General features: G+C 36.8%; 3 protein-coding genes and 1 long non-coding RNA gene across 4 annotated transcripts; 3 read left to right on the top strand and 1 right to left on the bottom strand.

Moving 5' to 3' along the window:
• The first annotated feature begins 2,417 nt into the window (after nucleotides 1-2,417).
• LOC141723820 (uncharacterized) lies at nucleotides 2,418-3,791 on the top strand. Its single transcript, XR_012576373.1, has 3 exons — nucleotides 2,418-2,589; nucleotides 2,713-2,784; nucleotides 3,636-3,791. It is a non-coding gene; the product is annotated as an uncharacterized LOC141723820 (long non-coding RNA).
• Nucleotides 3,792-4,891: 1,100 nt separating this feature from the next.
• On the top strand, nucleotides 4,892-6,504 carry LOC141724151 (uncharacterized). The gene is made up of 2 exons (XM_074526157.1): nucleotides 4,892-5,073; nucleotides 5,642-6,504. The coding sequence occupies exons 1-2, from the start codon at nucleotides 4,993-4,995 to the stop codon at nucleotides 6,050-6,052; spliced, it is 492 nt and encodes a 163-aa protein (XP_074382258.1). The 5' UTR covers nucleotides 4,892-4,992; the 3' UTR covers nucleotides 6,053-6,504.
• An 8,952-nt stretch (nucleotides 6,505-15,456) lies between these two features.
• Nucleotides 15,457-17,856, bottom strand: LOC141660678 (uncharacterized). Its single transcript, XM_074467664.1, has one exon. It carries the CDS (start codon nucleotides 17,854-17,856, stop codon nucleotides 15,457-15,459), a length of 2,400 nt encoding a protein of 799 aa, XP_074323765.1.
• Nucleotides 17,857-22,618: 4,762 nt separating this feature from the next.
• Nucleotides 22,619-25,458, top strand: LOC141660677 (uncharacterized). The gene is made up of 4 exons (XM_074467662.1): nucleotides 22,619-22,771; nucleotides 23,354-23,650; nucleotides 24,145-24,224; nucleotides 24,897-25,458. The coding sequence occupies exons 1-4, from the start codon at nucleotides 22,619-22,621 to the stop codon at nucleotides 25,456-25,458; spliced, it is 1,092 nt and encodes a 363-aa protein (XP_074323763.1).
• Nucleotides 25,459-27,936: the final 2,478 nt, after the last annotated feature.

Raw genomic sequence — 27,936 nt, 5'->3', positions numbered from 1 at the left:
ATTATTTCTTCTCACTAGTCGATTGTAGCTCCTTGTGTTGATTAGTTTTAATGTTCTAAGTCACAGAAAAGCATACAGGAGAAAGATTATTCGACTGCTGGTTATTTCATTCGACTTCTACAATCGACTAGTGCAGCCTTTTAAGATCTAAAGACTTGGTTCATGATAAGCCACGTCTCTCCGTCTACCTGCCTATATATATTGGTTTGTGAATAGATGTTTCATGATCTTTCACATCAGCAACAGTCGAGCTTTCGTTCTCAGGAGATTCTTCAGCTAAATCATTCAATTCCTAAGGCGAAACTCTGCTGAATTTTATACAGAAATTAAAGTCTTACAGTGTCACACTCAGCTACTTTACATCTTTGTATTTGATAGCCTATCTGATAAAGATTGTAACATTTTTTCGAGTGATTATCACGTATACAAGGAATAGCTTATCTTGTGTATGTATATGTGATTATCGTTGCTTTGATTACTTGTTGTATCAAAGTTTATAAGCACCACCCTTCGAGGTTATTTCTTAATATAATAAGATTAACCCCGAAATTCCTTTGTGTTTGTGTTTATAATTTCATTACATATTATCCGCTGCGAATTGATTAAGTAAAATGAACTAAAATACATTCACCCCCTCTGTATTTAACATACAGACCTAACAATTGGTATCCGAGCTTGTTGATCGATATACTGATCAGATCCTTTAGGTTAGCAAGTTTTGTGTTTGATTTTGGCTGTATAGAGACTGGGATTGCTTCTATTGGTGGAGATCTGATTTTGGTTGTGTTGTTGATTGAGTTGATTTGACTTGTGTTGACTGTTTGGGTAGTGAATTTTTAGGACGGTATATTGCAGAATTTTTTCGTGATCTGAAAATGAGTACTCAAAAGGTTAGCAGCATTAAGGTTCCTCAGTTTGACAAATCTCGGTATAATCTATGTAAAAAGAAGATGTTGTCGTATATTCAGGCGTTAAATCCAGAATATATGAAGATTCTTAAAAATGGACCACATATACCGATGAAGGAAGATCCAGCTGACTCTGCGAAACAAGTTCTATATCCCGAGGAAGAATGGACTGCCAAGGACAAGGAATTGGTCGGATTGGATCAAGGCCTACAGCTGATTTTGGTAGACTCGATGGACGATGACATGAGTCACCAAATCATGGTGTGTGAAAGTACTAAACATATGTGGGACACCATAGAAGTTCTTATGGAAGGGACTGAGGATGTTAGAGAAAATCGACTCGATATCTTGACTTCTCAATATGAGGCGTTTAAATCTCTTCCCGGTGAAGTGTAACTCAGGTTTTCGAAAGGCTGAACAAATTACTGAATGAACTGAGTATACTTGGAAAGGCTTACCCTCAACGAGAAGTCAACAGGAAGTTTATGTTGACCTTACCTCACCACTTAGACAATAAAGCTTCATCTGTTCGTGAGCGTCTAGACTTCAATACTTTGAAACTGGATGATTTATATGGTAAAATGAAGACTCATGAAATAGAGCAGAAACAAAGAGAAATTATCTATGGTAGTGGTGCAGTGGACAGTAAGAATGCTGAACTATTGAAGACACCTGCTCTTGTGGCTAGCAAGTTTAATGATTTGGATATTACTGCTGAGAAACCAATGTCTCAGGCAAGTATACCATTTGAAGCTGAGATGGACAATGGCAATCTGTCAGGTGATCCTAGTGATTACTATACAATGGAGGAGCTGCTTCAGTTTAAGGAACCTACTATGGCCAATCTTGCAGGGATGTATAGCAACATCAGATTTAGAAGAAGGCATGGGTTTAAGGGGTCAGTGTAATAATCCCAATTTCGGACAATTGTAGAACCTGACAGTGAATAGTACTTTTGCTGATTAGCATAACTTTTGTGACGCCGCTATATACGGATATGAATTTTACAATTCCGAGTTCACGGTGCTTCTTGTTAAGGAAAATAAGTGTATGTAAACGACAATAGTTTACGCAAACGACCATTATTTAAAATGACCACTTTTACGGGTTAACGAGTAATACGAGATGAACTTTTAAATAAAAAGATATGGAATAAAATAATTATGGGGAAAAACAAACATAAGTATGGGAATTAAGAAGGATTTACGGTACGAGAGTTTCGTCGCGTAACGTTTTGAGGAATCGTCGAATTAACGGAAAGAACATAATTCGGGAACCGTTAAGTGATAACTAAAACAATTGCACCCTTTTTATACATAAACAATAAATCATGCAAAGCTAGCCATGCAAGTAACCATACAGCCAACTAGTTGAAATCAAACCAAAACCTTAACTTACGAACTAAAGTGGAATAGTGTATAGTACCTTGTTACTATTCAAACCATGCTTCAAGTACAAAAAGGATGTGGTCTAGAATAAGATGCATCATTTTTGGAAAACCAAATCACACTTTACCAAAATAATATCCAAGATCAAAAACCAAAAGCCAAAAGCTCTCCCCCCCTTTTCTTCTCCATTCGGCCTCACCATTTAAGCCAAGGGCTTAGAAAATTTTTCACCCCCTTAAACACATCCATAAATCCTCAAATAAATTCCATAGCTTCTTCATATCATAACTAAGGTATGCTAAAAGTTTCATAGCAAACAAAGCTCTCTTTGATGGTGAACAAAAATAAGAAGATGAGCATGAATAGTGATGAATAGTGTTCAAGTTTTTAAAACCTTGTTTTCTTGTTTGATCTAGGTAATTCAAGCTTAGGAAAGGTTAGATCAAGGCTTTATTCTTCTACCCAAGCACCCACAAGATCTCTAGGAGGTATAAAACTTTTTAACCCTTAAGTTTTCATGGAGTTTTGATCAAGAAAATGATGTATATATGTTGTAGTTAGTGATTTAAGCACTAGTTTAAAAGATGGTTTGATTTTGGTGGTGAAATGGTGAGATATGATTTTGGTGGGTTGTTCTTGATGTTCTTGATGTATATGATTGTTTAAGTAGGAGAGTTTGTGTATTGGTTGATTTGGGGTGGTTTGATTGTGTTTGAAATTTGGAAAACGTTAAAATCTATGTCGTCGTAATGCCCGTTTTTCTACAAACTGGTAAGACAGAAATATCCGGGAGATTCTCCCTGTTTTAAAAACTAAACCACTGTAATTAGATATAGCATGTCACAAGCTTCACGTGGGCGCTTGAATCGCTCAATTACAATTTACGGTTTAGGAGTTATGGTCATTTTAGTGAAATCGGTTTTCGTGGCGCACGCTTGCTCATTCGCCGAGTTGGTTTTAATGAAAATCTCACTTAAACATTTTATAAAAATTATGAAAATTTTTCAGGAGCTATATATTGATATAATAAAGGCCTCTGCAAAATTTTATATTTAATGGATAATTTTTCAATTTTATAAAAATTCACAAGTCGAAGACGCGCAAGTGAAACGCCATAGAAATCGCCTTCGAATCTGAATTTGGTTTTGACTAAGTAAAAATGAGATCAAAAGTGGTTATCAAAATATATTAATAATTATTAGATGTCATGAATCCGTAAGTTAGTCCAAGGGTTAAAATTGAGCCAAGATAGCCATTAATGAAGCAAATGTAAACCGTAGTCGCGACGCGCATTAAAATCGAGTTTAGAACTAACAACGAGTTTGTACTTATATTGTAGATTACCGGAGCACTCCCCGCACCCCGACCACTTCGAGACTTCCAGGAAAGTTTAAAAACCCTACCCTTGAAGTACTGTTGTGTTGTAGATATTTCTGCATGAATAAACTATCAAAAGCTGTTTTGTATTAAATCGTACGGGATTTCAAATAACATGCATGCCATGATTTACAAGTACGATTACCATGATTTACAAAGCATGATTGCTATGTTACATTGTGATATAAAGATTATTTCCTTTTCAAGTCTTTTATGATAAATGTAGAAATGTGATTTCGATTAGACCGATTCTGATCGCGTAAAATATTTAAACACTGAAACGACTCGACATCGAATCGTTAACAATTATAAACTCCGCATATCTATAGTTAGTGGACTATTTTGAATAAAAGATATTATAAGTAATATTTTTATTAAATTATAAATAATTATTAATAAGGAAATATTTCTCAATAATCCTTTAATTATTTAATTAAGATTATTTAAAGGCTTAATTGGAGCTTCAAGCTCCAAAACCTATTTTAAAATAAAAGAGAATTATCCGGAGGATGAATATATAACCCTTCCTAATTTTTAAGAAAATATTATGTTATAAATAGTATTCAAAGTTATTTTGAAATTGACTTATAAAGTATCGGATAATTGTAATGCGATCCCCTGTACAAATAATAGTTGACAACGGTCAACGTATATACTTGAGTACTTCCTTTTTAAAGCTCTCCAGGAGTACTTCTATGGTTTTATTACCAAGCTATGTGACTTGGGAGAATTAAATTACAGAAATGTTTATAAAAATTCTCGTGGGCCTGGAGGGGTAGACCTTGGGGTTTCGACTCCGAGTGGGCTATCAAAATTAATACCGCCTCAGGATTGAGATTCCCAGGCTATTAGGGAATTCTTTCCTAGGTGATGAGAATTCTCAGTCTATGAGAGAATTCGAATTAAGCCCATAGTTGGCTTGGATGACCCCGAGCTGTTAGGGTGTTGTCCATCTACTAGTAGAAAACAAAAAGGCTGATAGTGATACGACTGATCATCGTAAAGCTATGGCTCCAGCGTGTCCACTTTCTTCCACTTGAAGTTGTTATGCCGTATCGAAGTCAATGCCCAGGAGCTTGATTTCTGAAGATATTGGCAAGATAAATTTTGATTCAAAATATGAAAATATATTGTGAAAGGATAAAAGATTAAAAAGGGAATAATGTCGGTATAAAATATTTATCGCCATTATAATAAGTTGTTATCAATTAAAATACGTACAAGCATATACAGTTATATTTACTCTTTTTAAAGTTATAGCTGGGCATTGTAGCTCACACATGTTTCTTTAAAATGATACAACACAACAGTTAACTAAGATGCCGATCATGAAGCTAACCGCCAGGAAGCGTGTGGGAAACGCGCAGCGTTTCCGTAGGATGTTCCGAGCCATGCCTCAGGTAGACCGAATCAGTTGGTTTAGCTTCCAGTTGTTTATGGTCAGACTTATTTATAAATATGACTTATGTAAGTTTGTAATGAACAAGGGTTTATTCGGTCGTCGGTCTAGGCTCATGTAGAGTCTACACCACGGCATATTTCAACTGTTTAATATTTTGGGATTGTAATATTGTAACTCTGTGGATGTAATGACTTTAGTTATTTAATGTTTCGTTTCCAAGAACTATAACCTGTGTGTGTGTGAGTGTATTTGTGAGGGGTTAAGGATTGTGCAAGATAATTGTGGTTACTTAGTTTATATATAATGGTTTGATTGGATCAAGTGATCGTGGCGACTCAGATCTCCGACCCCGGGTCTGGGGGCGTCACAAAAATGGTATCAGAGCTTTAGGTTATAAATCTTGGAAACGATAGGAATAAAACTTGGATAAATATAGGAGTAATAATAAAATGGTTAGAACTCTCATCGAGTTCTTGGTCGGATTACTATGGAGTAGTCACGACAGTAGTACCCTCAAGGGAACCTTAGCCTTAAAGACTGATAAAACTTTATTTAAATATTAACAGATACTAGAGGAGGCCGCACTAGGAGCAGACCCTGTTATTGACCCTATTCCGGAGCCAGAGGATATTCCGGAGGAGGATCCGGAGGAGGACCAGGAGGAGGACCCCACTGAGGACCCAATAGAGCCAGAGACTGACCGCCCTGTCCCGATTGCTGTTGGATCCCCTGAGCCTCGTGATGATGAGCCAGTATGGAGGGATATTGAGATGTACCCCCTGCCTGTTGTCCGTTCACCCACTCCACCGATGCCATCACTGAGCCCACTTGATTCAGATGAGGGTGAGGACGATGCGGACCGTGACCATGCTGAGATGGAGACTAAGGAGATACCCTCTAGCGACCCTGACACTCCACCCGCCTCCCCTACTGTGAGAGTTGATATGCACCTGCGTATAGTTGGATGGTTGATGTAGCAGCTGGTAGCCGCCCAGACCAGAGTCACCGAGCTTGAGGAGGTTTTAGCCCTAGAGAGGTCTGCGCGACCCATGTTCCAGGGAGGATTTCTAGCTGACACCCCCGTTCAGGCACAGAGGGAGATAGTTGGCATTGAGTTGAGGGCTCGAGTTTGTATGAGGACCACCGCAGATGGGGGATATATGTCCCTATCAGAGGGCGAGACGATACTGACCGATGCGATGATGAGGGTGAGAGACCTTACACGTGGCTGAGTCACGACCTTCGATAGCTGGCGACCTATACCTAGTGACGGTCAGATGTACTTCATCATTTTGGTAGGACAACTAGTAGTAGTTAGCGAGTCATGACCCCCTAATGTGATAGGTGTATGTATATTATGGTTGACTAGACTTGTATTCAGTTGGATTCACATATAATGTATTGTACTGTACCTAAGACAGTGAAGAGTTTACCCTCGCAAGCATGTAATATAATCTAAGTCGTATTTTGCTTTAAATTATTCACATCTTCATATCTTATAAATTCATAATTATATAAACTGTTGCAAGTGTTGGATTTTAATTGCAGCGGAGGCGTGTAAAAACACTTTTACACATACAAAATCCAAATAAAAGCATATAAATCGTGGTAAAAACATATGGATCGATTACTAACCTTTAATAGCGATCCAAAAGCAACGATCGGAGATCCTTAGCAGCTGCTCCTCAAACGTGAAGCACTTCACCGGTATCCACCAAGAAAACGACGTTAAGGAGGAGGAGGAGGTGGAGAGAATAAGGTTTTATAAAATTTTTGGGATTAGGATAAAAATAGGGTTTATAATAGTATATTTATAGGCAAAATTTTCAGCTGAAATTTTCCCATAAATATTATTATTATTATCCCATTTATTATTCTCATTAATAATTAAAACACCTTTTAATTATTAATCCTTTTTCTAAACACTTTAGAAATAATTCTCTCTCTTGATTTAATTTCCAAAAATTAAATCCTTTAATTAATAATATTAAGAACTTTTCTTAATTAATCTATAATCAATTAAATTTCATTTAATCAATTATTAAATTTGCCAATTAATTATTTATTTCATAAATAAATAATTATTAGCCATTATTAATTCATTCCTCCACCATTAAATCATTCTTTTTTTATGGTGTGACCCTGTAGGTTCAATATTAAGCCGGTAGTAGAAATAAATAAAAATAAAACTATTTTATCATTATTTATACAAATTCTCTAATTATTTAAATATGATTAATTAATTAATCACATTTATTCTACATCGTGAGGGATACTTCTCAACATATCGCGACTATCCGGATAATATGAATTCACTGCTTAGAATACCAAGAACCTATTCAGTGAATAGTTACCGTAGAATAAACTCCTTCTACCCTACAATGTCCCGATTAAATACAAGGCATGGATCTCGTGTCAAGCCTATCTAATTCAATCACTTGCTTACCATTTACTATGCTTAGTTCTATGCAAATTAGAAACTCCTTTCTAATTTCATTCACTCTGGCCAGAGATTCCTGAACTAGCATAAGTGGATCAGCCTTGAACATTCGCTTCCTTCACTGGAAGGGGTAGATCCTTTATTGATCATACACTATCTTCGTGTACAAATTCCTATACCCAGTAGAGCCCTAATAATTATCCCTGGAGACTTAGAACTAAACCAAAGCATAGTTCAGTGTACACAAGATGACTATGATGACCTCAAGTCTAAGGATACTTGTACAACTATCACTATGTGAACAACTGCTGACACGTGAGTGAACTTCATCAGTTGTTCAGCTGTGCGAGTCATGTTCAGTGAACTTATTCTATAATAAGCACCTACATACTAGCTATAGTGTCACCACATAAATGTCTATGAGAACAGACATCCTTCATAATGAAGCAAGCATAGTATGTACCGATCTTTGCGGATTATTAATTACCAGTTAGTAATCCTATGATCAGAAACTATTTAGGTTTAGAGTTATCATCTTTTAGGTCTCACTATTATGATCTCATCATAATCCATAAAAAGCTTTACTCTAAACTATGGTATATCTTATTTAAACACTTAAATAGATAGAGCCCGTAATAAAAACAAAACAAGTCTTTTATTAATATCAATGAAATCAAAACATATTACATAAAGAGTTATTCCTAAATCCTAATACATGATTGGACTTAGGACATATTCCTTTCAATCTCCCACTTGTACTAAAGCCAATCACTCTGGTATCTAATACCCATCTTGTCTTTATGACGATCAAAGTGACTTTCATAAAGTAGCTTTGTTAGTGGGTTTGCTATGTTGTTATGTGTGTCAACTCTATTTCAATACAATACAAGAAATGTTACCGCGCTCCCACTAACCCTTTTGTAGATGCATGGTTCATCTACGTTTTTGATAAAATCAAACTCTTTGATTGTCTCATCAAAATGAATGTTCCATCTTTCGAGAAGCTTGCTTTAAACCACATATGGTTCGCAGCAGCTTACACACTAGGTTTTCATTTCCCTTGGAAAGAAAACCATATGGCCATTTGCCAGATCTCATAGTCGCAGTAAGCAGCATTCACAAGTAAAATCCGAACTGATTTTAACAGGGCTACAGGTAAAAGGTTTCTTCAAAGTTGATCCATTGCCTTTGTTTGAATCCTTTTCCCAAAAGCCTGGCCTTAAAGGTCTCCACCTGGCCATCTGCTCTAATCATTCTTTCGTATACCGTATACATAGATTCCATTCCGGATTTCATGGCACTATGCCATTTCTCTGAGTCAACACTACTCATAGCCTCATTATAGGTCACAGGGTCGTCATCATCAATGATCGACAACTCATTGTCATTCTCAATGATAAGGCCATATTACCTCTCAGGTTGGCGAGACACTCTCCCTGACCTATGAATGGGCTGTTCCATAAAAGGTTGTTCAGTCAGAACAGGTGTTTCCACTTGATCCGTAGTAGTTTGTGCTTATTGAACTTCACCAAGTTCAATTTTGCTCCCACTGTTTCCTTCAAGGATAAACTCCTTTTCCAAGAAGGTAGCATGTCTGGAGACAAACACCCGATGATCGGTGTAAAAGTAATACCCTAAAGTCTCTTTAGGATATCCCACAAAACTACATTTTACGGATTGATATTCCAGCTTATCTGGGTCAACTTTCTTGACATAAGCTGGACATCCCCAATCTTAACGTGTTTAAGACTCGGTTTCCTTTCTTTCCATATCTCATACGGAGTTTGAGGAACAGATTTGGAAGGTACCTTATTCAGTTAATATGTTGAGGTTTCTAATGCATAACCCCATAGGAATACTGGAAGATTCGCATAGCTCATCATGGACCGAACTATGTCTAACAAAGTTCGATTTCTCCTTTTAGATACCAATCTGGAGGCGTCCACTGGGAGACTATACCATTTACTTTGAGATAATCCAGAAACTCTCCATTCAAGTATTCACCACCTCGATCTAATCGAAGAATTATAATACTATGTTTGGTTTGTTTCTCCACTTCATACTTATACTCTTTGAACTTTTCAAAGGCTTCAGACTTGTGTTTCATCAAACACATATCCGAATTTAGATCTATTATCCATGTAAGTAATGAAGTATGAAAATCCACCCATGGCTTGCGTAGACATTGGTCCACATACATCTGTGTGTACCATTTCTAGCAAATTTGCAACCCTCTCTCCATGTCTACTAAATGGAGACTGTAGTGCCACAATGAAGTGAGATTTTCATCATCCCTATTCTTTTATTAGTTTGTTCAATCTGAAGTAAATTATGTCACATTTATACAGACCATTATTTAAAGTACCACGTCCATAAAGAATATTATCTCTAAGAATAGAACATTCATTATTCTCAATAATAAATGAAAATCCAGCCAAGTCTAACATGGCAATAATATTCCTCACAATCGAGGGAACAATATAACAATTATTTAAAAACAATAGTCTTGCCCGTAGGCATATGTAAATGAAATGATTCTACATCTTTAGCAACAACTCTTGCTCCATTTCCCATCAGTAGAATCACCTCCTCTTCCTCAAGAGTCCTACTTCTCCTTAGTCCCTGCAACAAATTGCAGATATGAGAACCACAGGCGGTATCTAATACCCAAGTAGAAATTTGATTTAATGACATATTCACTTCTATCATGAACATACCTGAATCAGAAGCGGTAGTCTCACTACCCTTCTTCTTCTTCAATTCTGCAAGGTAAACCTTGTAGTTCCTCTTCCAGTGCCCCACCTTATTACAGTGAAAGCAAACAACTTTGCTCTTGGGGTCTTCAGCTTTTGGTGGAACCGGCTTTTCTTCACCTACTTTCTTCTTCTTGGAAGAGTTCCTCTTCCTTTTCTTAGGATTGGAACCTTCACCAATTAGAAGAACATAACTCTTCTTAGGGGGAAAATTCGATTCCGCAGTCTTCAACATGTTGTGGAGTTCAGGCAGGCTGACATCCAACTTATTCATGTGAAAGTTCACAACAAACTGCGAGAACGAATTCAGAAGCGATTGCAAGACCAAGTCTTGGCTCAGCTCCCCATCCATGGCAAAACCAAGTTGTCCAAGACGTTCAATCAAATTGATCATCTTAAGTACATGGTCATCCACAGATGATCCCTCAGACATCCTACAACCGAACAACTCCTTCGATATCTCATATCGAGCTGTCCTCCCCGCCACATCATACAACTCTTGTAGATGCATGAGGATAGTGTGAGCATCCATATGCTCATGTTGCTTCTGTAGCTCAATGTTCATGGAAGCTAGCATAATGCATTGAGCAATATTTGCATTATCTACCCATTTACGATACACAACATGTTCATCATTATGTGCATCAATAGCAGGTTCAGTAGGCTTAGGTGAGTCAATCACGTATTCCAGCTTCTCAATCCTGAGAACAATTCTCAAGTTTTGAAGCCAGTCAGCATAATTAGGACCAGTCAACCTGTGAGCATCTAGTATGCTCCTGAGTGATAGTGCAGAAGATATAACGTACAAAGTAAATGTGTAAATGATAAACACATAACAACACATAGCAAATATTCGATTTCATTTCAAAATACTATATGAATCGGGTCTTTATTCATAAGTGGCTCCCACTAGTTTATCTAATTTATTCAACCCCCTACGTGAAAAATTAAGCTTTCATAATGCTAGTGGGAATAGGGATCCTACATTCCATTATACAACCCCGGCTGTAGCACGAACCGCCATGTAATGTTCAATAGGCAGACAACTCTTGTCAATTACATCTTATGTTATTCCCTAATCAAACTTTAGCCTCTTGAATAATTGAGTCACGGCTGTGGCACGACAAACTCAATATTCTAAGTCAAGTCTAACCCAACATTCCGTACAATTGAATCAGTCCCTAAAGGCCCACGGCTGTGGCACGTAACGACCTTTAGATTCTTATTCAATGTACACATCTCTATGTAATAGACAAGTATTTCTTATTTCGAAATCAAAGTCCTCGGCTGTAGCACGAACCGACAATGATTCAAAAATAAGAACTACTTTTCTATCATGTTGGAAGGCTATGACCGACACAAGCCCGTTGTATCATTGGCCAATTACTACTTGATATTATTTAATTTTAGAGGGATTATATTACGTTACAATCATAATCATATTATAAAGAGATTCTTCCTTTTAAATTAAATATTTCAAATCAATAATCAATAATCAGATGATTCCCAGATCGGGTGGAGCATTGTCAAGAGGCGTCACTTAATAACCCTTTCTTACAGATAGAAATATGTTGTTGACAGAATCATCCTTTCTCTCATATCAAAAATTCATATTCAATTACGTGTTTCATAAACACAAGAATCTCATGATTGTATTCATAATATTATTATTAAGGTTATGAAATAATTTCACTATACTAGGTTGTCTAACAAACGCCTTATGTTCATTTAAGTTCACCTAAATCTATCATCGCATGATAAACTAAGCATATATCACATATATAAACATGAATAAACATCAAGGTAGGCATGTTACATCATCTAGCATATAGGTCTAAGCATTATACATCTCTATGTATCACATGAAGCATTTAAAAGCAATTAAAAACAGTCAAACATAGCTTTAAAACACTTCCGGAAATATAAACAGTTCAAAACTTTTATATAAACTAAAATTTGATCACACCATTAGATCCGTCTCGGAAAAACGAATCCAACGATATATTGCACGCCTAAAACGGAGTTACGAAACTCCCAGAAAATCAAATTTAATGTGGACAGTCGGGCTGTAACGCATTACATGAACGCGTTACAAGCCCTGTAACGCATTCCGGTGATGCGTTACAATCCTTTTAACCAATTAAAAGGTGAATACGGTTGCACCCTTTTTTTTTTCTTCCGCCGCCTGACAGATCTTCTCGATCAGCGTGCTGCCTGACTTTCTCTGTCTGTTCCTTGCTTTGCTTCCCGTGCCACCGTACAGAAACCACAGCAGTAACATCACAAGACTGCTCTCTTTAGCAGCCAACAAAACAAACATATATATACATATATTTACTTATTTAATTACGAATTTTAATTGCAACAACTTCAAAAATTCATAATAAATAATCTATACATCATAAAATTATGAAAAAAATACCCAGACGATCTACAACACTTGTAGAACCCAGATCAACATTCAAAATTATTCTGAGAAACGATTTCTCATCAGACAAAATTAATCCATGATATAACTTGTAAAAATCATAATTAATTCATACAAGCACATAAAATTCTGAAATTTTTACCACAGATCTATATGCATACAACCTAAGCTCTGATACCATTGTTGGATTTTAATCGCAGCGGAGGCGTGTAAAAACACTTTTACACATACAAAATCCAAATAAAAGCATATAAATCGTGGTAAAAACATATGGATCGATTACTAACCTTTAGTAGCGATCCAAAAGCAACGATCGGAGATCCTTAGCAGCTGCTCCTCAAACGTGAAGCACTCCACCGGTATCCACCAAGAAAACGACGTTAAGGAGGAGGAGGTGGAGAGAATAAGGTTTTATAAAATTTTTGGGATTAGAATAAAAATAGGGTCACTACTAAAAATATGGGATCAGACATCGGTTCTGAACCGATGTTAAAAAAAAACTGAACCGCTGTCTTCGCGTGTGATGTTAAATGTCATCAGGCTTTGACATCGGTTCACAGCCGATGTCTATTACAGTGCTATACATCGGTTTTAAGAATAATTCTGATGTCTTTGCAACAAATTTCAGCTTATATTACAGTATTTCTAGGTGAATATGAGTATATTATGGGGTAATTATCCATTAAAACATGAAACCTACAAGCTCTAAAAGATATTTTTTTAAAAATCTTTCAAAGAAACCGATGTGAAAATCTAGATCAGACATCGGTTATGTTGTCTGACCGATGTGAAATGGTCCATCAGACATCGGGTACTTTTATCAACCGATGTAAAATAATGGGTTAGACATCGGTTTCGTTCATTTGGTGATGTTAAATCCTTTTGTTTAACATCAGTGTTTTTTTCTAACCGATGTTTAATCTTTAATATTGTAAAATTTAAGACATCAGCTATTGAAAATTCGATGTTATTTGGCTTAAAATACATTGATTTTTTTACAGAACCGATGTCAAATGACTATTTGACATTGGTTTTTGTAGTTCTTTTTCTTTTAATATTGTTTCACCTGATGTCTTTTGTTCATTTTTACATCGGTTTTAAATTACCATTATGATGTTAATGTACTGTAAATTGCATATGCCATCCTGGTACTATTAATAGCCCAGGGAACCAATTGCATTTTCATCCAGAAAAATACCAACAATATGCAATACATCCAACCAAATTTGTAAAAATATAGAGGTATACATTGATACCAAATTTACTAACATTCAATCCAACAAGAGCTCAATTCGGACATTACATTCCAAGTCTAAAATAAACATCCCAACTAAAAACAATAAAACCCAAATTCTCTAGTTATTACATCCAACATTCTAAACATGTTTGACTAGTTAATATGTACCACTTGTCAAATTTCGACAATTCCAAACATAAATCAGAATGATGGATGTAATTGTCACCAAACATCCCTTAATTAACCACCAACCACCAGCAAACACAATATCAATTCACATAGTTCAGAGGAAAGCTATATATATAGATACTTATCATTTTTACATCTTGTCTTGGATAAATTCAAGCACCTCCATCCGCACCTCATCCAGCTCCTGCCTTGTGTAGGACTTTCGAGTTTTGATTGCCCACTATAAAACACACGTAAAAATTAGCAACCAGAATATTATTAACCAGAATTGCCATATGTATAATTAAAAATAAACAGAACCAACTATTTATAATTTAACCAGAAGAGGACCTTTTCTATATTTAACCGTAATTTTCTTCGTTAATCCAAAACTATACCAGATAGTTCCTTATCACTAATAAAAACAAGATCCATCTGGAAATCACTAATAATAAAAACTGATAATAAAAATGGCACTCATATTTATCTGTCCTGAAAAACTACACAAAAAAATTCTACATGCCATCTATCGGAAATGATTTGCATATATACCTTGGTAGTAAAAGATAGCTCCTTATCAGCAATGATATCTTTCATGTATCGCATTATAACATAGCCACATTCAACCCCTCCTGGTTGTTTGGGAGATCCCTGTTACAATATAAAATCTGAATTAGCACCAGAAATTAATTAAAATTACAAAGTGATAAAAAAATACAAAAAACTTACAAGAAGATTCTTTATCTGAGGAGCTTTATTTCCCCTTCCAGTTTGAGCATTGTAGGATTTCATCGCTCTACATTACAGAACAACAATAATATACATGATTATTTTTCAAAAGGGAGAATATTTACTATATATATATATATATATTTATATATAGTAATTAACAGAAATATATTACTCTGTTAATGATTTTTCCAACTCATCAAAATGTGTTGGATGTGGCAGAGGGTTCAAAATATAAAAGTCGTCATCCCAAATTACAACCAAAATCCAGTGGCAACTATGTTTATAAAAAAGAAAAAAGAAAAACACAAGTCAGAAATTTTAAAAAAACTACCTAAATATATTAATTTGTAAAAGCATGTCTAAATTAAAAATACTTACTTATGATTATGTGGCATGAAGTACATGCGATATGGACTACTCTCTTTCAACCGATTAACAAAATAAGAATGAAAAGATTTGTTCAACGTAAATGTAGCTCCTGGATCGAAAAATCCATATAAGACCACATCATCATTCTTCCTCTCAATCTTAATCAGTCTTTGCAATAGCCTACCAGGGAGTGAATTACATTACTTATAATATCCGTATAAAACATGAATATTGAATATGTAACGATAAAAAATTTACGCCATATAATATGTAACGATGAATATTGAGTAATTCTGACTAAGAAACTTGGTGCAGAATTCTACGGACTCTTCTCCAAGGTAACTCTCTGCCATACAACCTTCAGGATAATAACGGTTTCGAACATAACTCTTTAGTACTTTATTAAACCGTTCAAACGCATACATCCACCTATAAAATACTGGTCCACATAAGCGTAGTTCCTGGACCAAGTGGACTACTATATGTACCATTACATCAAAAAATGACGCATGGAAAACCTTTTCTAGATCGCACAAGGTTAGTATAACATCTGACTGCAGCTTATCCAGTTTTGACACGTCTACTACTTTGTTGCACAAAGCATTAAAAAAGAAACACAATCTAATAATTGTGACCCCAACATGCTTCGGAAGAACGGAGTGTATTGCAACCGGGAGTAATTGTTGGAGAAGAATGTGGCAATCATGTGATTTCAGCCCGTAAATATTCAAATCAGGCATGGAAACACAATTTTTTATGTTCGATGCATGTCCGTATGGAAGTTTCATCGACATTAATGATGACAAGAAAGTCCTTTTTTCTGCCTTTGACAAAGTAAAGGGAGAAGGAGGCAAATAGGTTTTCTTTACTCCTACTTGGGGAGCCAAATCAAATCTAATGCCCATTTCCATCATATCACGACGGGCTGCCGCACTATCCTTTGTCTTATGGCGCATATTTAGTAATGTGCCAATCAGACTATCACATACATTCTTCTCGACATGCATGACATCAATACAGTGCCTAACATGGTGAAATTTCCAGTATTTTAACTCGAAAAATACTGACTTTTTCTTCCATAGACTTTCAACCTTCTTTGCCTTCTTCATTTTCTTCCCAAATTCAAATTTGATTTGTTCTTGCTCTGCTAACACTTCTTCTCCGGATAGGGTTCGACGCGGCTGCCCAAACTCTTGTTGTCCATTAAAAGCAGCCTTCTGCCTTCTATAAGGATGATGTAGAGGCAAATATCGACGATGCCCTTGGTAGCACATTTTCCTACTATGAGTCAAAAATTTAGCTACGGTGTCATCTCTACAAACTGGACAACACTTATAACCCTTATTAACGCAGCCAGATAAATTTCCGTAAGCAGGGAAGTCATTTATCGTCCACATTAAAACTGCTTTTAAAGTGAAAAATGATTTGTTATACGCGTCATACATATTTGGTTCCCCTTCCTTCCAAAGCTTTTTTAAATCATCAATCATCGGTTGTAAGTAGATGTCGATGTTATTACCAGGCTCATGCGGGCCAGGGACCAATATCGACAACATCATAAATTTTCTTTTCATACATAACCAGGGAGGAAGATTGTAAGTCACCAATATGACTGGCCAGCAACTATATCTATTAGATAGGCCATTATTGTGCGGGTTTACACCATCCGCCGATAAAGCCAAGCGAAGGTTTCTCGGTTCACTACCAAAGGATGGCCACCTATAATCTATATTTTTCCAAGATGGAGAGTCGGCTGGATGTCGCATTTTACCATCTTGTGTCCGCTGTTGCGCATGCCAACACATTAGTTTAGCGGTGGAAGGAGATTTAAACATATGTTTAAATCTAGGAATTATTGGAAAATACCACATGACTTTGGCTGGAAGATTAATCCTCTCTTCACCTTTCTTTGTCAACTTCCACCGAGAAAGTCGACACTTAGGACACTTGGTTGCATCAGCATGTACACCCCTGTACAGTACACAGTCATTCGGACATGAATGGAATTTTATATACTCTAGACCTAAATTGGAGAGGGTTTTTTTTGCTTCATATGCATTACTAGGTAACACATTATCTTTGGGAAGTAGAGACCCAACAGAAGAAAGGAGGTCAGTGAAGGCACTATCGGTAATACCAAACCTAGATTTCCAGTTATGCAACTTCAACATCGACTCTAACTTAGTACAGTCACTACCCTCATATAGAGGTTGCTCAGCATCGGCTACGAACCTCCTAAACTGATATGAATCATTATCATATTGACTCGAGTTATATGCCGCTTCACAAACATCAACAGTTTTCGAAGCAGCGACATGCTCCTGATCTTGCTCTGACGCTTCATCAGAGGCTTGCTCAGGAGGTGGGTCTGGAGCTTGCTCTTCAGGTGGACAACTAGCACTTGAAGATTTAGGACCCGTAGAAGCAGTCTCCCCGTGCCAAACCCAATGCACATAACCTAGACAAAAGCCATTGTCATAGATATGGCCCCTGATTGTTTTTATAGAGAATTTTTTAAAATTGGCGCATCGTCCACAAGGGCAAGGAATTTTGTTACGATCTTCAGAATTTTCTTCAGCATATATCAAGAAGTTTTCCACCCCCATTTCAAATGCTAAAGAATCCCTATCTTGCAAAATCCATGTCTTATCCATCAAATTTCCCTACCTGATAGCCACTATAAATATTAAAAATCCAACACATACCTATTTATAATTATTTAATAAAAGGCATATCAAATTTGTGTTGGTTACTGTAGGGATTAATTATATAAACTTAGAAAGGAGTAAATACCTTGATATCCTAATAATTTATAGTACTAATTCATTACTCTAAGATCCTATACATATACCCAATTAATTACAAAACTAGACTAAATTTATAAACTAGACTAAATTAAACCAAGATAATTAAAACAAATTAAACCAAGATATTTGAAAATATCACATAATTAAAAACCAATAATTCCAACATTCACAGCCCAGACAATTGTTAAATTTCCTTCACATAAATAAAACTCAGTGAGAACTTGAGTATTGAAACAAATTCAGCCCATAAATAAATAAATTAAAATTATCTGTTACTTGTATCTGTGAGAAGGATAATTATACAAAACAATTACTATAATACAACACAAGTAACAGATAGTTCATATCAGGAATGCAGAGACTTGTTCATATCAGAGAAATGACTATCATACAAAACAAGAAATGCAGAGACTTGTTCATATCTGAGACCTGTTCAAATGCAGCCCCAACCCCCCCCCCCAAAACACACTAATATGTATGAACAACCCCCAGAAAACACATAATTAAAAACAGAATAGAAACATTTACATTTACATCAATGTACCTAAAACATTGATTTACATCAGTGTACCTAAAATATTTAACATGACATAAAATTCCCAAAAACAGGACATAAAACCCCCAAAAAGAAACAAACATAAAACCCCCAAAAACATAAAACATTTACATGCACAAAGAAGAAAAACAGTAAAGAAGAAAAGAAGATAAACATAAAACATTTACATGCACAAAGAAGATATTAAACATAAAAATGAGGGAGATAAACAGTAAAGAAATAAAGAAGAATATACCTCCGGATGCTTTCAATGTTCCGAAACCCCAATGTTCTAAACCCTCAGTTCTCCAACCTCCAAATGCTGTCTACCTCCAGATACTAGCTCCAACCTCCAGATACTAGCTCAATTTCAAGTTTAATTTGCTCTAATTTGAAGCTCCAAATCTTGAATTAGAATTGGGGCTAAAATTAGGGTTTCAGAGAAAAGAGAGAAGAGACGGTTAACAGAGACTAAGGTAAGAAGAGAGAAGAAAGGTAAGAAGACTAAGAGAGAAGAAGGGGAGAGATGAGAGAGACGAGAGAGGCGAGGGTCGGGGAGAGATGAGAGGCTCGCGGGAGGTTTTTTGGAAAGGGGGGAAAATATGTTAAAGTGAATTTTTTGTTAAAATTAAAGAGGGGAAAGTGTACTGAAAAGCGGGGGGGGGGGAGTTAAGTAATTTTTATTTTCTTTAAAAGGCCATAGACAACGGTTAACAAAATGAACCGATGTCAAAGTTAAAAACAAATTTGTGGCCTTTTTAATTTCTGAAGATAGACAACGGCTACTAAGTGAAACCGATGTCAATATGCGTATTCAACATCGCTTTTTACAAAACCGATGTTAAACTGCATTTTAACATCAGGTGCATTACATGCCGATGTCTAAGGACCGATGTCGTATCTACTATTTCTAGTAGTGGGTTTATAATAGTATATTTATAGGCAAAATTTTCAGCTGAAATTTTCCCATAAATATTATTATTATTATCCCATTTATTATTCTCATTATTAATTAAAACACCTTTTAATTATTAATCCTTTTTCTAAACACTTTAGAAATAATTCTCTCTTTTGATTTGATTTCCAAAAATTAAATCCTTTAATTAATAATATTAAGAACTTTTCTTAATTAATTTATAATCAATTAAATCTCATTTAATTAATTATTAAATTTTCCAATTAATTATTTATTTCATAAATAAATAATTATTAGCCATTATTAATTAATTCCTCCACCATTAAATCATTCTCTTTTTATGGTGTGACCCTGTAGGTTCAATATTAAGCCGGTAGTAGAAATAAATAATAATAAAACTATTTTATCATTATTTATACAAATTCTCTAATTTATTAAATATGATTAATTAATTAATCACATTTATTCTACATCGTGAGGGATACTTCTCAACATATCGCGACTATCCGGATAATATGAATTCACTGCTTAGAATACCAAGAACCTATTCAGTGAATAGTTACCGTACAATAAACTCCTTCTACCCTAAAATGTCCTGATTAAATACAAGGCATGGATCTCGTGTCAAGCCTATCTAATTCAATCACTTGCTTACCATTTGCTATGCTTAGTTCTATGCAAATTAGAAACTCCTTTCTAATTTCATTCACTCTGGCCAGAGATTCCTGAACCAGCATAAGTGGATCAGCCTTGAACATTCGCTTCCTTCACTGGAAGGGGTAGATCCTTTATTGATCATACACTATTTTCGTGTACAAATTCCTATACCCAGTAGAGCCGTAATAATTGTCCCTGGAGACTAAGAACTAAACCAAAGCATAGTTCAGTGTACACAAGATGACTATGATGACCTCAAATCTAAGGATACTTGTACAACTATCACTATGTGAACAACTGCTGACACGTGAGTGAACTCCATCAGTTGTTCAGCTGTGCGAGTCATGTTCAGTGAACTTATTCTATAATAAGCACCTACATACTAGCTATAGTGTCACCACACAAATGTCTATGAGAACAGACATCCTTCATAATGAAGCAAGCATAGTATGTACCGATCTTTGTGGATTATTAACTACCAGTTAGTAATCCTATGATCAGGAACTATTTAAGTTTAGAGTTATCATCTTTTAGGTCTCACTATTATGATCTCATCATAATCCATAAAAAGCTTTACTCTAAACTATGGTATATCTTATTTAAACACTTAAATAGATAGAGCCCGTAATAAAAACAAAACAAGTCTTTTATTAATATCAATGAAATCAAAATAGATTACATAAAGAGTTATTCCTAAATCCTAATACATGATTGGACTTAGGACATATTCCTTTCAGCAAGTACCGATATATTTCAATAACCAGTCATAACTATATATCGATTGTTAACAAGTTGTAACATTATCAGAAAGATGCCGCCACACAGAGGAAGAGTAGTTCAAGCTGAATCCGTCAATCAAGCGGACAAAAATCCAAAGGTTGAGCCGACTGAGACGAATGAGATGGATAATGAGAACTATGAGGAGGAAGAAGCTCAGGATACCCAATCAGGGGGAGACCCAGCTGGAAACCCCATGGATCAGTTTATGGATCTCCTTCGAGCAAACCTAAACCGTCACCCCGATCCCCGGAATGCCCATGCCCCAGCAGCTAGTGCCATCAAGGCGTTCGAGTCCCTAAAAACCCCGAAGTTTCATAGATCGGCCGACCCTGTGGAGGTCAGGGCCTGGCTAAAGGAGATGGAAAAGACCTTTGAGATACTGAACGTCAACGAGGTGCAGAAGACTGTGTTTGCAGCCTACATGCTAAAGGGCGAGGCTAACTACTGGTGGGAATCTAAGCGAAATTTGGAGACTGATGCTATCATTACTTGGGAAAGGTTCACCAAGTTGTTCTTAGACAAATATTTCCCTAGGTTCATGGAGACGCAGATGGAGATTAAGTTTCTGGAACTAAAGCAGGATAAGATGACTGTGGTGGAGTATGAAGCCAAGTTCACGGAGCTTTCAAGGTTCGTACCTGAGTTTGTTAATACTGAGGCCAAGAGGGCTAGGAGGTTTCAGCAAGGATTGAATTCGTGGATTCAGAATAGGGTAGCGGTACTAGAGCTGACTGACTATGCCACCTTGGTGCATAAAGCTACAATTGTTGAAGCTGGTAGTGAGTTGAGCCAGAAGGAGAAGGAGGGTAAGAAAAGGAAATTTGGGAGCCAAGGAGGAGGGACTGCGAGCAAGAGCTTTCCTAGTAGGTTCAACAGGGGAGTGGTGTCCCAACCTGCCAGGAACCCAGAGTTTAAGAGGGCGACAAGCGAGAGTATTACCCAGGGAGGTGCTTCATCCAAGGGCACGTTCTATAGCCAACCCCGCGGTACCATAGCAGCATGCAAGACTTGTGGCAAGAGACACCTAGGGTTATGCAACCTAGTAAGAGAGCCCCTTAGAAGCTTTAAGTGTGACAAGGTAGGGCACTTATCACCCAACTGCCCCATGACCGCCAGAGTATGTTTCGGATGCGGAAAGCCTGGACACCTGAAGAAAGATTACTACTTGAGCAAACCAACTGCCTCCGGAGTGAGCCAAGCTGCCTCAAACAAGCCACCCACTGCTAGGACCTTCAACATGACTGTTCAGGATGCCGTTCGTAACTCAGATGTGATAGTAGGTAACCTTCCACTCAATTCAGTAAATGCAAAAGTTTTATTTGATTTTGGAGCGACAAAGTCATTTATATCGCGAGATTTTGCTGATAAACTAAACCTTAGGGCAGTACTTATGAGTGAGACGCTTCGAGTAGAAATAGCAAATCGTGAAGTCATTCCTATTAATCAAGTATACCCAAATTGTAACTTAGAACTGGGAGGGAATTTTTTTTAAGGTGGATTTAATTCCTTTTTCGTTAGGCGAGTTTGATGTGATATTGGGAATGGATTGGTTGTCGAGCAATGGTGCTCAGATAGATTGTGAGAAAAAGAAAATCAAAATCAAAATACCAAAAGGTAAAGACATTGTGTTTAAAGGTCAACGCCAAACCCAAAAATTCTTAAATATTGCCCAGACCAAACGTCTACTTAAAAAGGGAAATGAAGCCTACCTAGCTTATGTAATGGATACCAAGAAACAAGTTCCCAACCTTCATGACATACCCATGGTTAACGAATTCGAGGATGTTTTTCCAGAAGACCTTCCAGGATTTCCACCAGATAGGGCCATAGAATTTGCCATAGAGTTAGCACCCGGAACAGCGCCTGTTTCCAAGGCACCATATTGATTAGCCCCAGTCGAGATGAAAGAGTTGGCTTCTCAGTTACAGGAATTGTTGAACAAAGGAATGATAAGACTAAGTGTGTCGCCATGGGGTGCACCAGTGTTGTTTGTGAAGAAGAAAGATGGCAGCATGAGACTGTGCATAGACTACCGAGAGTTGAACAAACTGACCATTAATAACAGGTATCCACTTCCAAGGATTGATGATCTTTTTGACCAACTTAAGGGCTCAGTACACTTTTCAAAGATAGATTTAAGGACATGCTACCATCAGCTGAAGATTAAGGCGAAAGACATAACCAAGACCGCTTTTCATACTAGATATGGACACTATGAGTTTTTAGTAATGTCGTTTGGACTGACCAATGCACCTGCAGCCTTCATGGACTTAATGAACAGAGTGTTCAAAGAATACCTAGACATATGCGTCATAGTTTTTATTGATGATATTTTAATCTACTCAAGGACAGAGGTAGAACACGCAGAACATTTGAGGATAGTTCTAGGGATACTCAGGAAGGAAAGGTTGTACGCTAAATTCTCAAAGTGTGAATTCTGGCTGAGAGAAGTGCAGTTTCTGGGACATGTAGTAAGTAGCGAAGGAGTGTTAGTCGATCCCGCCAAGATAGAGGCAGTAACCAATTGGGAAAGACCAACCACACCAACCGAGATTAGAAGTTTCTTGGGATTAGCTGGTTATTATCGCAGATTTGTTAAGGATTTCGCCAAGATATTAGGACCTTTAACTAGGCTTACCCGTAAGACGGAGAAATTTGTTTGGACAGAGAAATGTGAGGAAAGCTTTCAAGAACTCAAAAGGAGATTGGTCACAGCCCCTGTGCTGGCATTGCCCGATGGAAAGGGTGATTTTGTAATTTATAGTGATGCTTCTCCTAAGGGATTAGGATGTGTACTTATGCAACATGGAAGAGTAATTGCTTATGCATCTCGACAACTGAAGGAGTACGAAATTCGATACCCCACCCATGACTTGGAGTTAGCAGCAATAATTTTTGCCTTAAAGATAAGGAGACATTATCTCTACGGAGAAAAGTGTGAGATCTATACCGACCATAAGAGCCTTAAATATATTTTCTCTCAGAAGGAACTTAATATGAGACAAAGGAGATGGTTACAGTTGATCAAGGATTATGACTGCGAGATTTTATATCACCCGGGTAAGGATAATGTGGTGGCTGATGCCCTCAGTAGGAAAGAGAAACTCAAATGTTGACAACATCCGAAGAGTTAGTGAAAGAAATGGAGAAACTGGCGATAGAAGTTAAGTTCACCGATGGAAGGAAAGATAAATTGTTTGAGATCAGTTTAGTACCAGACTTGTTGGAAAGGATAAAACCGTGTTAGGAGAAAAAGCTAAGCGAAGAATGCGAGACGCTAACTGGAGAAGAAGTCAAGTGTGAAAAGGACGAGAAAGGCGTGATAAGGTATGCATCAAGGATATGGATTCTAGATGTACGTGAGCTAAAGGACGAACTCTTACACGAGGGACATAACTCTAGATACTCAATCCACCCTGGTAGTACCAAAATGTATCGAGACCTAAAGGAATATTATTGGTGGCCTAACATGAAGAGGAATGTGGCGGAATGGGTCAGTAAGTGCTTGACCTGCCAGCGAGTAAAGGCCGAACATCAACGATCGAGTGGACTTCTGAAACCCTTAGAAATCCCTGAATGAAAATGGGAACATATAGCAATGGATTTTGTAATTGGTTTACCTAAGACTCGATTGAACCACGACGCAATATGGGTTATCATAGATAGATTGACCAAGTCCGCGCATTTTCTTCCGATCAATGAGAGATACACTGTGGACAAGTTAGTTGATATCTACTTAAAGGAAATAGTGGTCCGACATGGATTTCCGGTAGCCATAGTTTCAGATAGAGACCCAAGATTCAATTCTAGATTTTGGAGAAGCTTCCAGGAATGTGTGGGAACTAAGCTAAACATGAGCACAGCATATCACCCTCAGACGGACGGACAAAATGAAAGAACCATCCAAACCATTGAAGACATGCTATGAGTGTGTACCATAGATTTTAAAGGAAATTGGAATGATCATTTGCCACTGATTGAATTTTCCTACAACAACAGCTATCACGCGAGCATAGGGATGCCCCAATACGAAGCCCTTTATGGAAGAAGGTGCCGCTCACCCCTGTGCTGGGATGAGGTCGGCGAAACAAAGATACTAGGTCCTGAACTGGTTCAACAGACACGCGAGACGATAGAGCTCATCCGTAAGAGACTCGTGGCAGCGCAAGAGCAACAGAAAAAGTACACAGACCAAACAAGGAAAGACCAGGAATTCTGTGTAGGAGAGGCAGTGTTACTGAAAGTGTCCCCACGGAAGGGAGTCATGAGATTCGGCAAGAAAGGGAAACTAAGTCCCAGATTCATTGGACTGTTTGAAATTTTGAAAAGGATTGGACCACTGGCATACGAGTTGCCGCTACCTCCCAACCTGCAACAAGTACACAATGTTTTTCATGTCTCAATGTTACGGAAGTACAACCCGGATGCACGCCATGTGATTGAGTACGAACACGTGGATCTTCAACCAGACCTAACCTACATTGAACAACCAGTCAAGATCATGGATCGTAAGGAACAAGTGCTAAGAAATAAGGCAGTCAAGCTAGTTAGAGTTTTATAGAGAAATCAAAATCTGGAGGAATCAACTTGGGAACTGGAAAGCGCAATAATGGAAAAGCACCCGCAACTGTTTTCACTATGATTCCGGGACGGAATCCTTTTAAGGAGGGAAGACTGTAATAATCCCAATTTCTGACAATTGTAGAACCTGACAGTGAATAGTACTTTTGCTGATTAGCATAACTTTTGCGACGCCGCTATATACGAATAAGAATTTTGCAATTCCGAGTTCACGGTGCTTCTTGTTAAGGAAAATAAGTGTATGTAAATGACGATAGTTTTCACAAACGACCATTATTTAAAACGACCATTTTAACGGGTTAACGAGTAATACGAGACGAACTTTTAAATAAAAAGATATGGAATAAAAGAATTATGGGGAAAAATAAACATAAGTATGGGAATTAAGAAGGATTTCCGGTACGAGAGTTTCGTCGCGTAACGTTTCGAGGAATCGTCGAATTAACGGAAAGAACATAATTCGGGAACCGTTAAGTGATAACTAAAACAATTGCACCCTTTTTATACATAAACAATAAATCATGCAAAGCTAGCCATGCAAGTAACCATGCAACTAACTAGTTGAAATCAAACCAAAACCTTAACTTACTAACTAAAGTGGAATAGTGTATAGTACCTTGTTACTATTCAAACCATGCTTCAAGTACAACAAGGATGTGGTCTAGAATAAGATGCATCATTTTTGGAAAACCAAATCACACTTTACCAAAATAATATCCAAGATCAAAAACCAAAAGCCAAAAGCTCTCCCTTCCCCCTTTTCTTCTCCATTCGTCCTTACCATTTAAGCCAAGGGCTTAGAAAATTTTTCACCCCCTTAAACACATCCATAAATCCTCAAATAAATTCCATAGCTTCTTCATATCATAAATAAGGTATGCTAAAAGTTTCATATCAAACAAAGCTCTCTTTGATGGTGAACAAAAATCAAGAAGATGAGCATGAATAGTGATGGATAGTGTTCAAGTTTTTAAAACCTTGTTTTCTTGTTTGATCTAGGTAATTAAAGCTTAGGAAAGGTTGGATCAAGGCTTTATTCTTCTACCCAAGCACCCACAAGATCTCTAGGAGGTATAAAACTTTTTAACCCTTAAGTTTTCATGGAGTTTTGATCAAGAAAATGATGTATATATGTTGTAGTTAATGATTTAAGCACTAGTTTAAAAGATGTTTTGATTTTGGTGGTGAAATGGTGAGATATGATTTTGGTGGGTTGTTCTTGATGTTCTTGATGTATATGGTTGTTTAAGGAGGAGAGTTTGTGTATTGGTTGATTTGGGGTGGTTTGATTATGTTTGAAATTTGGAAAATGTTAAAATCTATGTCATTGTAATGCCCGTTTTTCTACAAACTGCTAAGACAGAAAAATCTGGGCGCTTGAATAGCTCGATTACGATTTACGGTTTAGGAGTTATGGCCATTTTAGTGAAATCGGTTTTCGTGGTGTACGCTTGCTCATTCGCCGAGTTGGTTTTAATGAAAATCTAACATAAACATTTTATAAAATTATGAAAATTTTGCAGGACCTATATATTGATGTAATAAAGGCCTCTGCAAAATTTTAGATTTAAAGGATTATTTTTCAATTTTATAAAAATTCGCAAGTCGGAGACGCGCAAGTGAAACGCCATAGAAATCGCCTTAGAATCCGAGTTTGGTTTTGACTAAGTAAAAATGAGATCAAAAGTGGTTATCAAAACTTATTAATAATTATTAGATGTCATGAATCCGTAAGTTAGTCCAAGGGTTAAAATTGAGCCAAGATAACCATTAACGAAGCAAATGTAAACCGTAGTCGCGACGCGCTTTAAAATCGAGTTTAGAACTAACGGCGAGTTTGTACTTGTATTATAGATTACCTGTTAGTCCCTTGACAATATAGAAAAAATTATAGAAGGGGGGTTGAATGGAATTCTTGAATCTTTTTCTTAAAATAAAAATGTTCGAACTCGAATATAAATATAAGTGTGTTGATTAGCACAATGCGGAATAAAAACTTAAGTGAATCAAAACACAAGTAATTAAAAACAAGAGTTTTTAAAAACTTTCTGGTGGATTTAACTAATTCCACCAGAGATATATATTATATCGAGAGAACTCTGTGTGCAAGAATGCTCACAGCTGCTTACAAATATGAACTACTGAGAATACAGAGAAATGCTAATAATTCTGCTTACAAATGTTTCTCACTTTTTGTATCTCAGATCTTCGTATCTATTTGCTACTTCTTGGTTTATATATTACCAAGATTACAAAGTCAAAAGACAGGATCATTATAAAAACTATCGGATCTAATGCTTTGTTATTTTGTTCTCTATTACCCAGTTAATAGGCTTCCTCATTCCATTTGCATACACTTCGACGCATGTGACCAGTTGTCACTGTCAACTGATATTTGAATTCTTTATCCGTTAAGTACATGATCATCCGTCAACTTTATGATCATCCGTTGATGGCT

The sequence above is a fragment of the Apium graveolens genome, chromosome 5 (genome assembly GCF_009905375.1).
Source record: "Apium graveolens cultivar Ventura chromosome 5, ASM990537v1, whole genome shotgun sequence".
NCBI classification, from domain to species: Eukaryota; Viridiplantae; Streptophyta; class Magnoliopsida; order Apiales; family Apiaceae; genus Apium; species Apium graveolens.
Note: the sequence above shows the minus strand (reverse complement) of the source record. Positions and strands in the feature narration are given on the sequence as shown.

Bases quoted from the DNA above. Each gene is read 5' to 3' on its own strand.
- LOC141724151 (XM_074526157.1), top strand. From the start codon at position 4,993: ATGCCGATCATGAAGCTAACCGCCAGGAAGCGTGTGGGAAACGCGCAG. The intron at 5,074-5,641 runs GTAGACCGAATC...AAATATTAACAG, and splicing joins TGTTCCGAGCCATGCCTCAG to ATACTAGAGGAGGCCGCACT.
- LOC141660678 (XM_074467664.1), bottom strand. From the start codon at position 17,856: ATGGATAAGACATGGATTTTGCAAGATAGGGATTCTTTAGCATTTGAA.
- LOC141660677 (XM_074467662.1), top strand. From the start codon at position 22,619: ATGGATACCAAGAAACAAGTTCCCAACCTTCATGACATACCCATGGTT. The intron at 22,772-23,353 runs GCACCATATTGA...AGAGAAGTGCAG, and splicing joins GAACAGCGCCTGTTTCCAAG to TTTCTGGGACATGTAGTAAG. The intron at 24,225-24,896 runs GTATGCATCAAG...CTACAACAACAG, and splicing joins GACGAGAAAGGCGTGATAAG to CTATCACGCGAGCATAGGGA.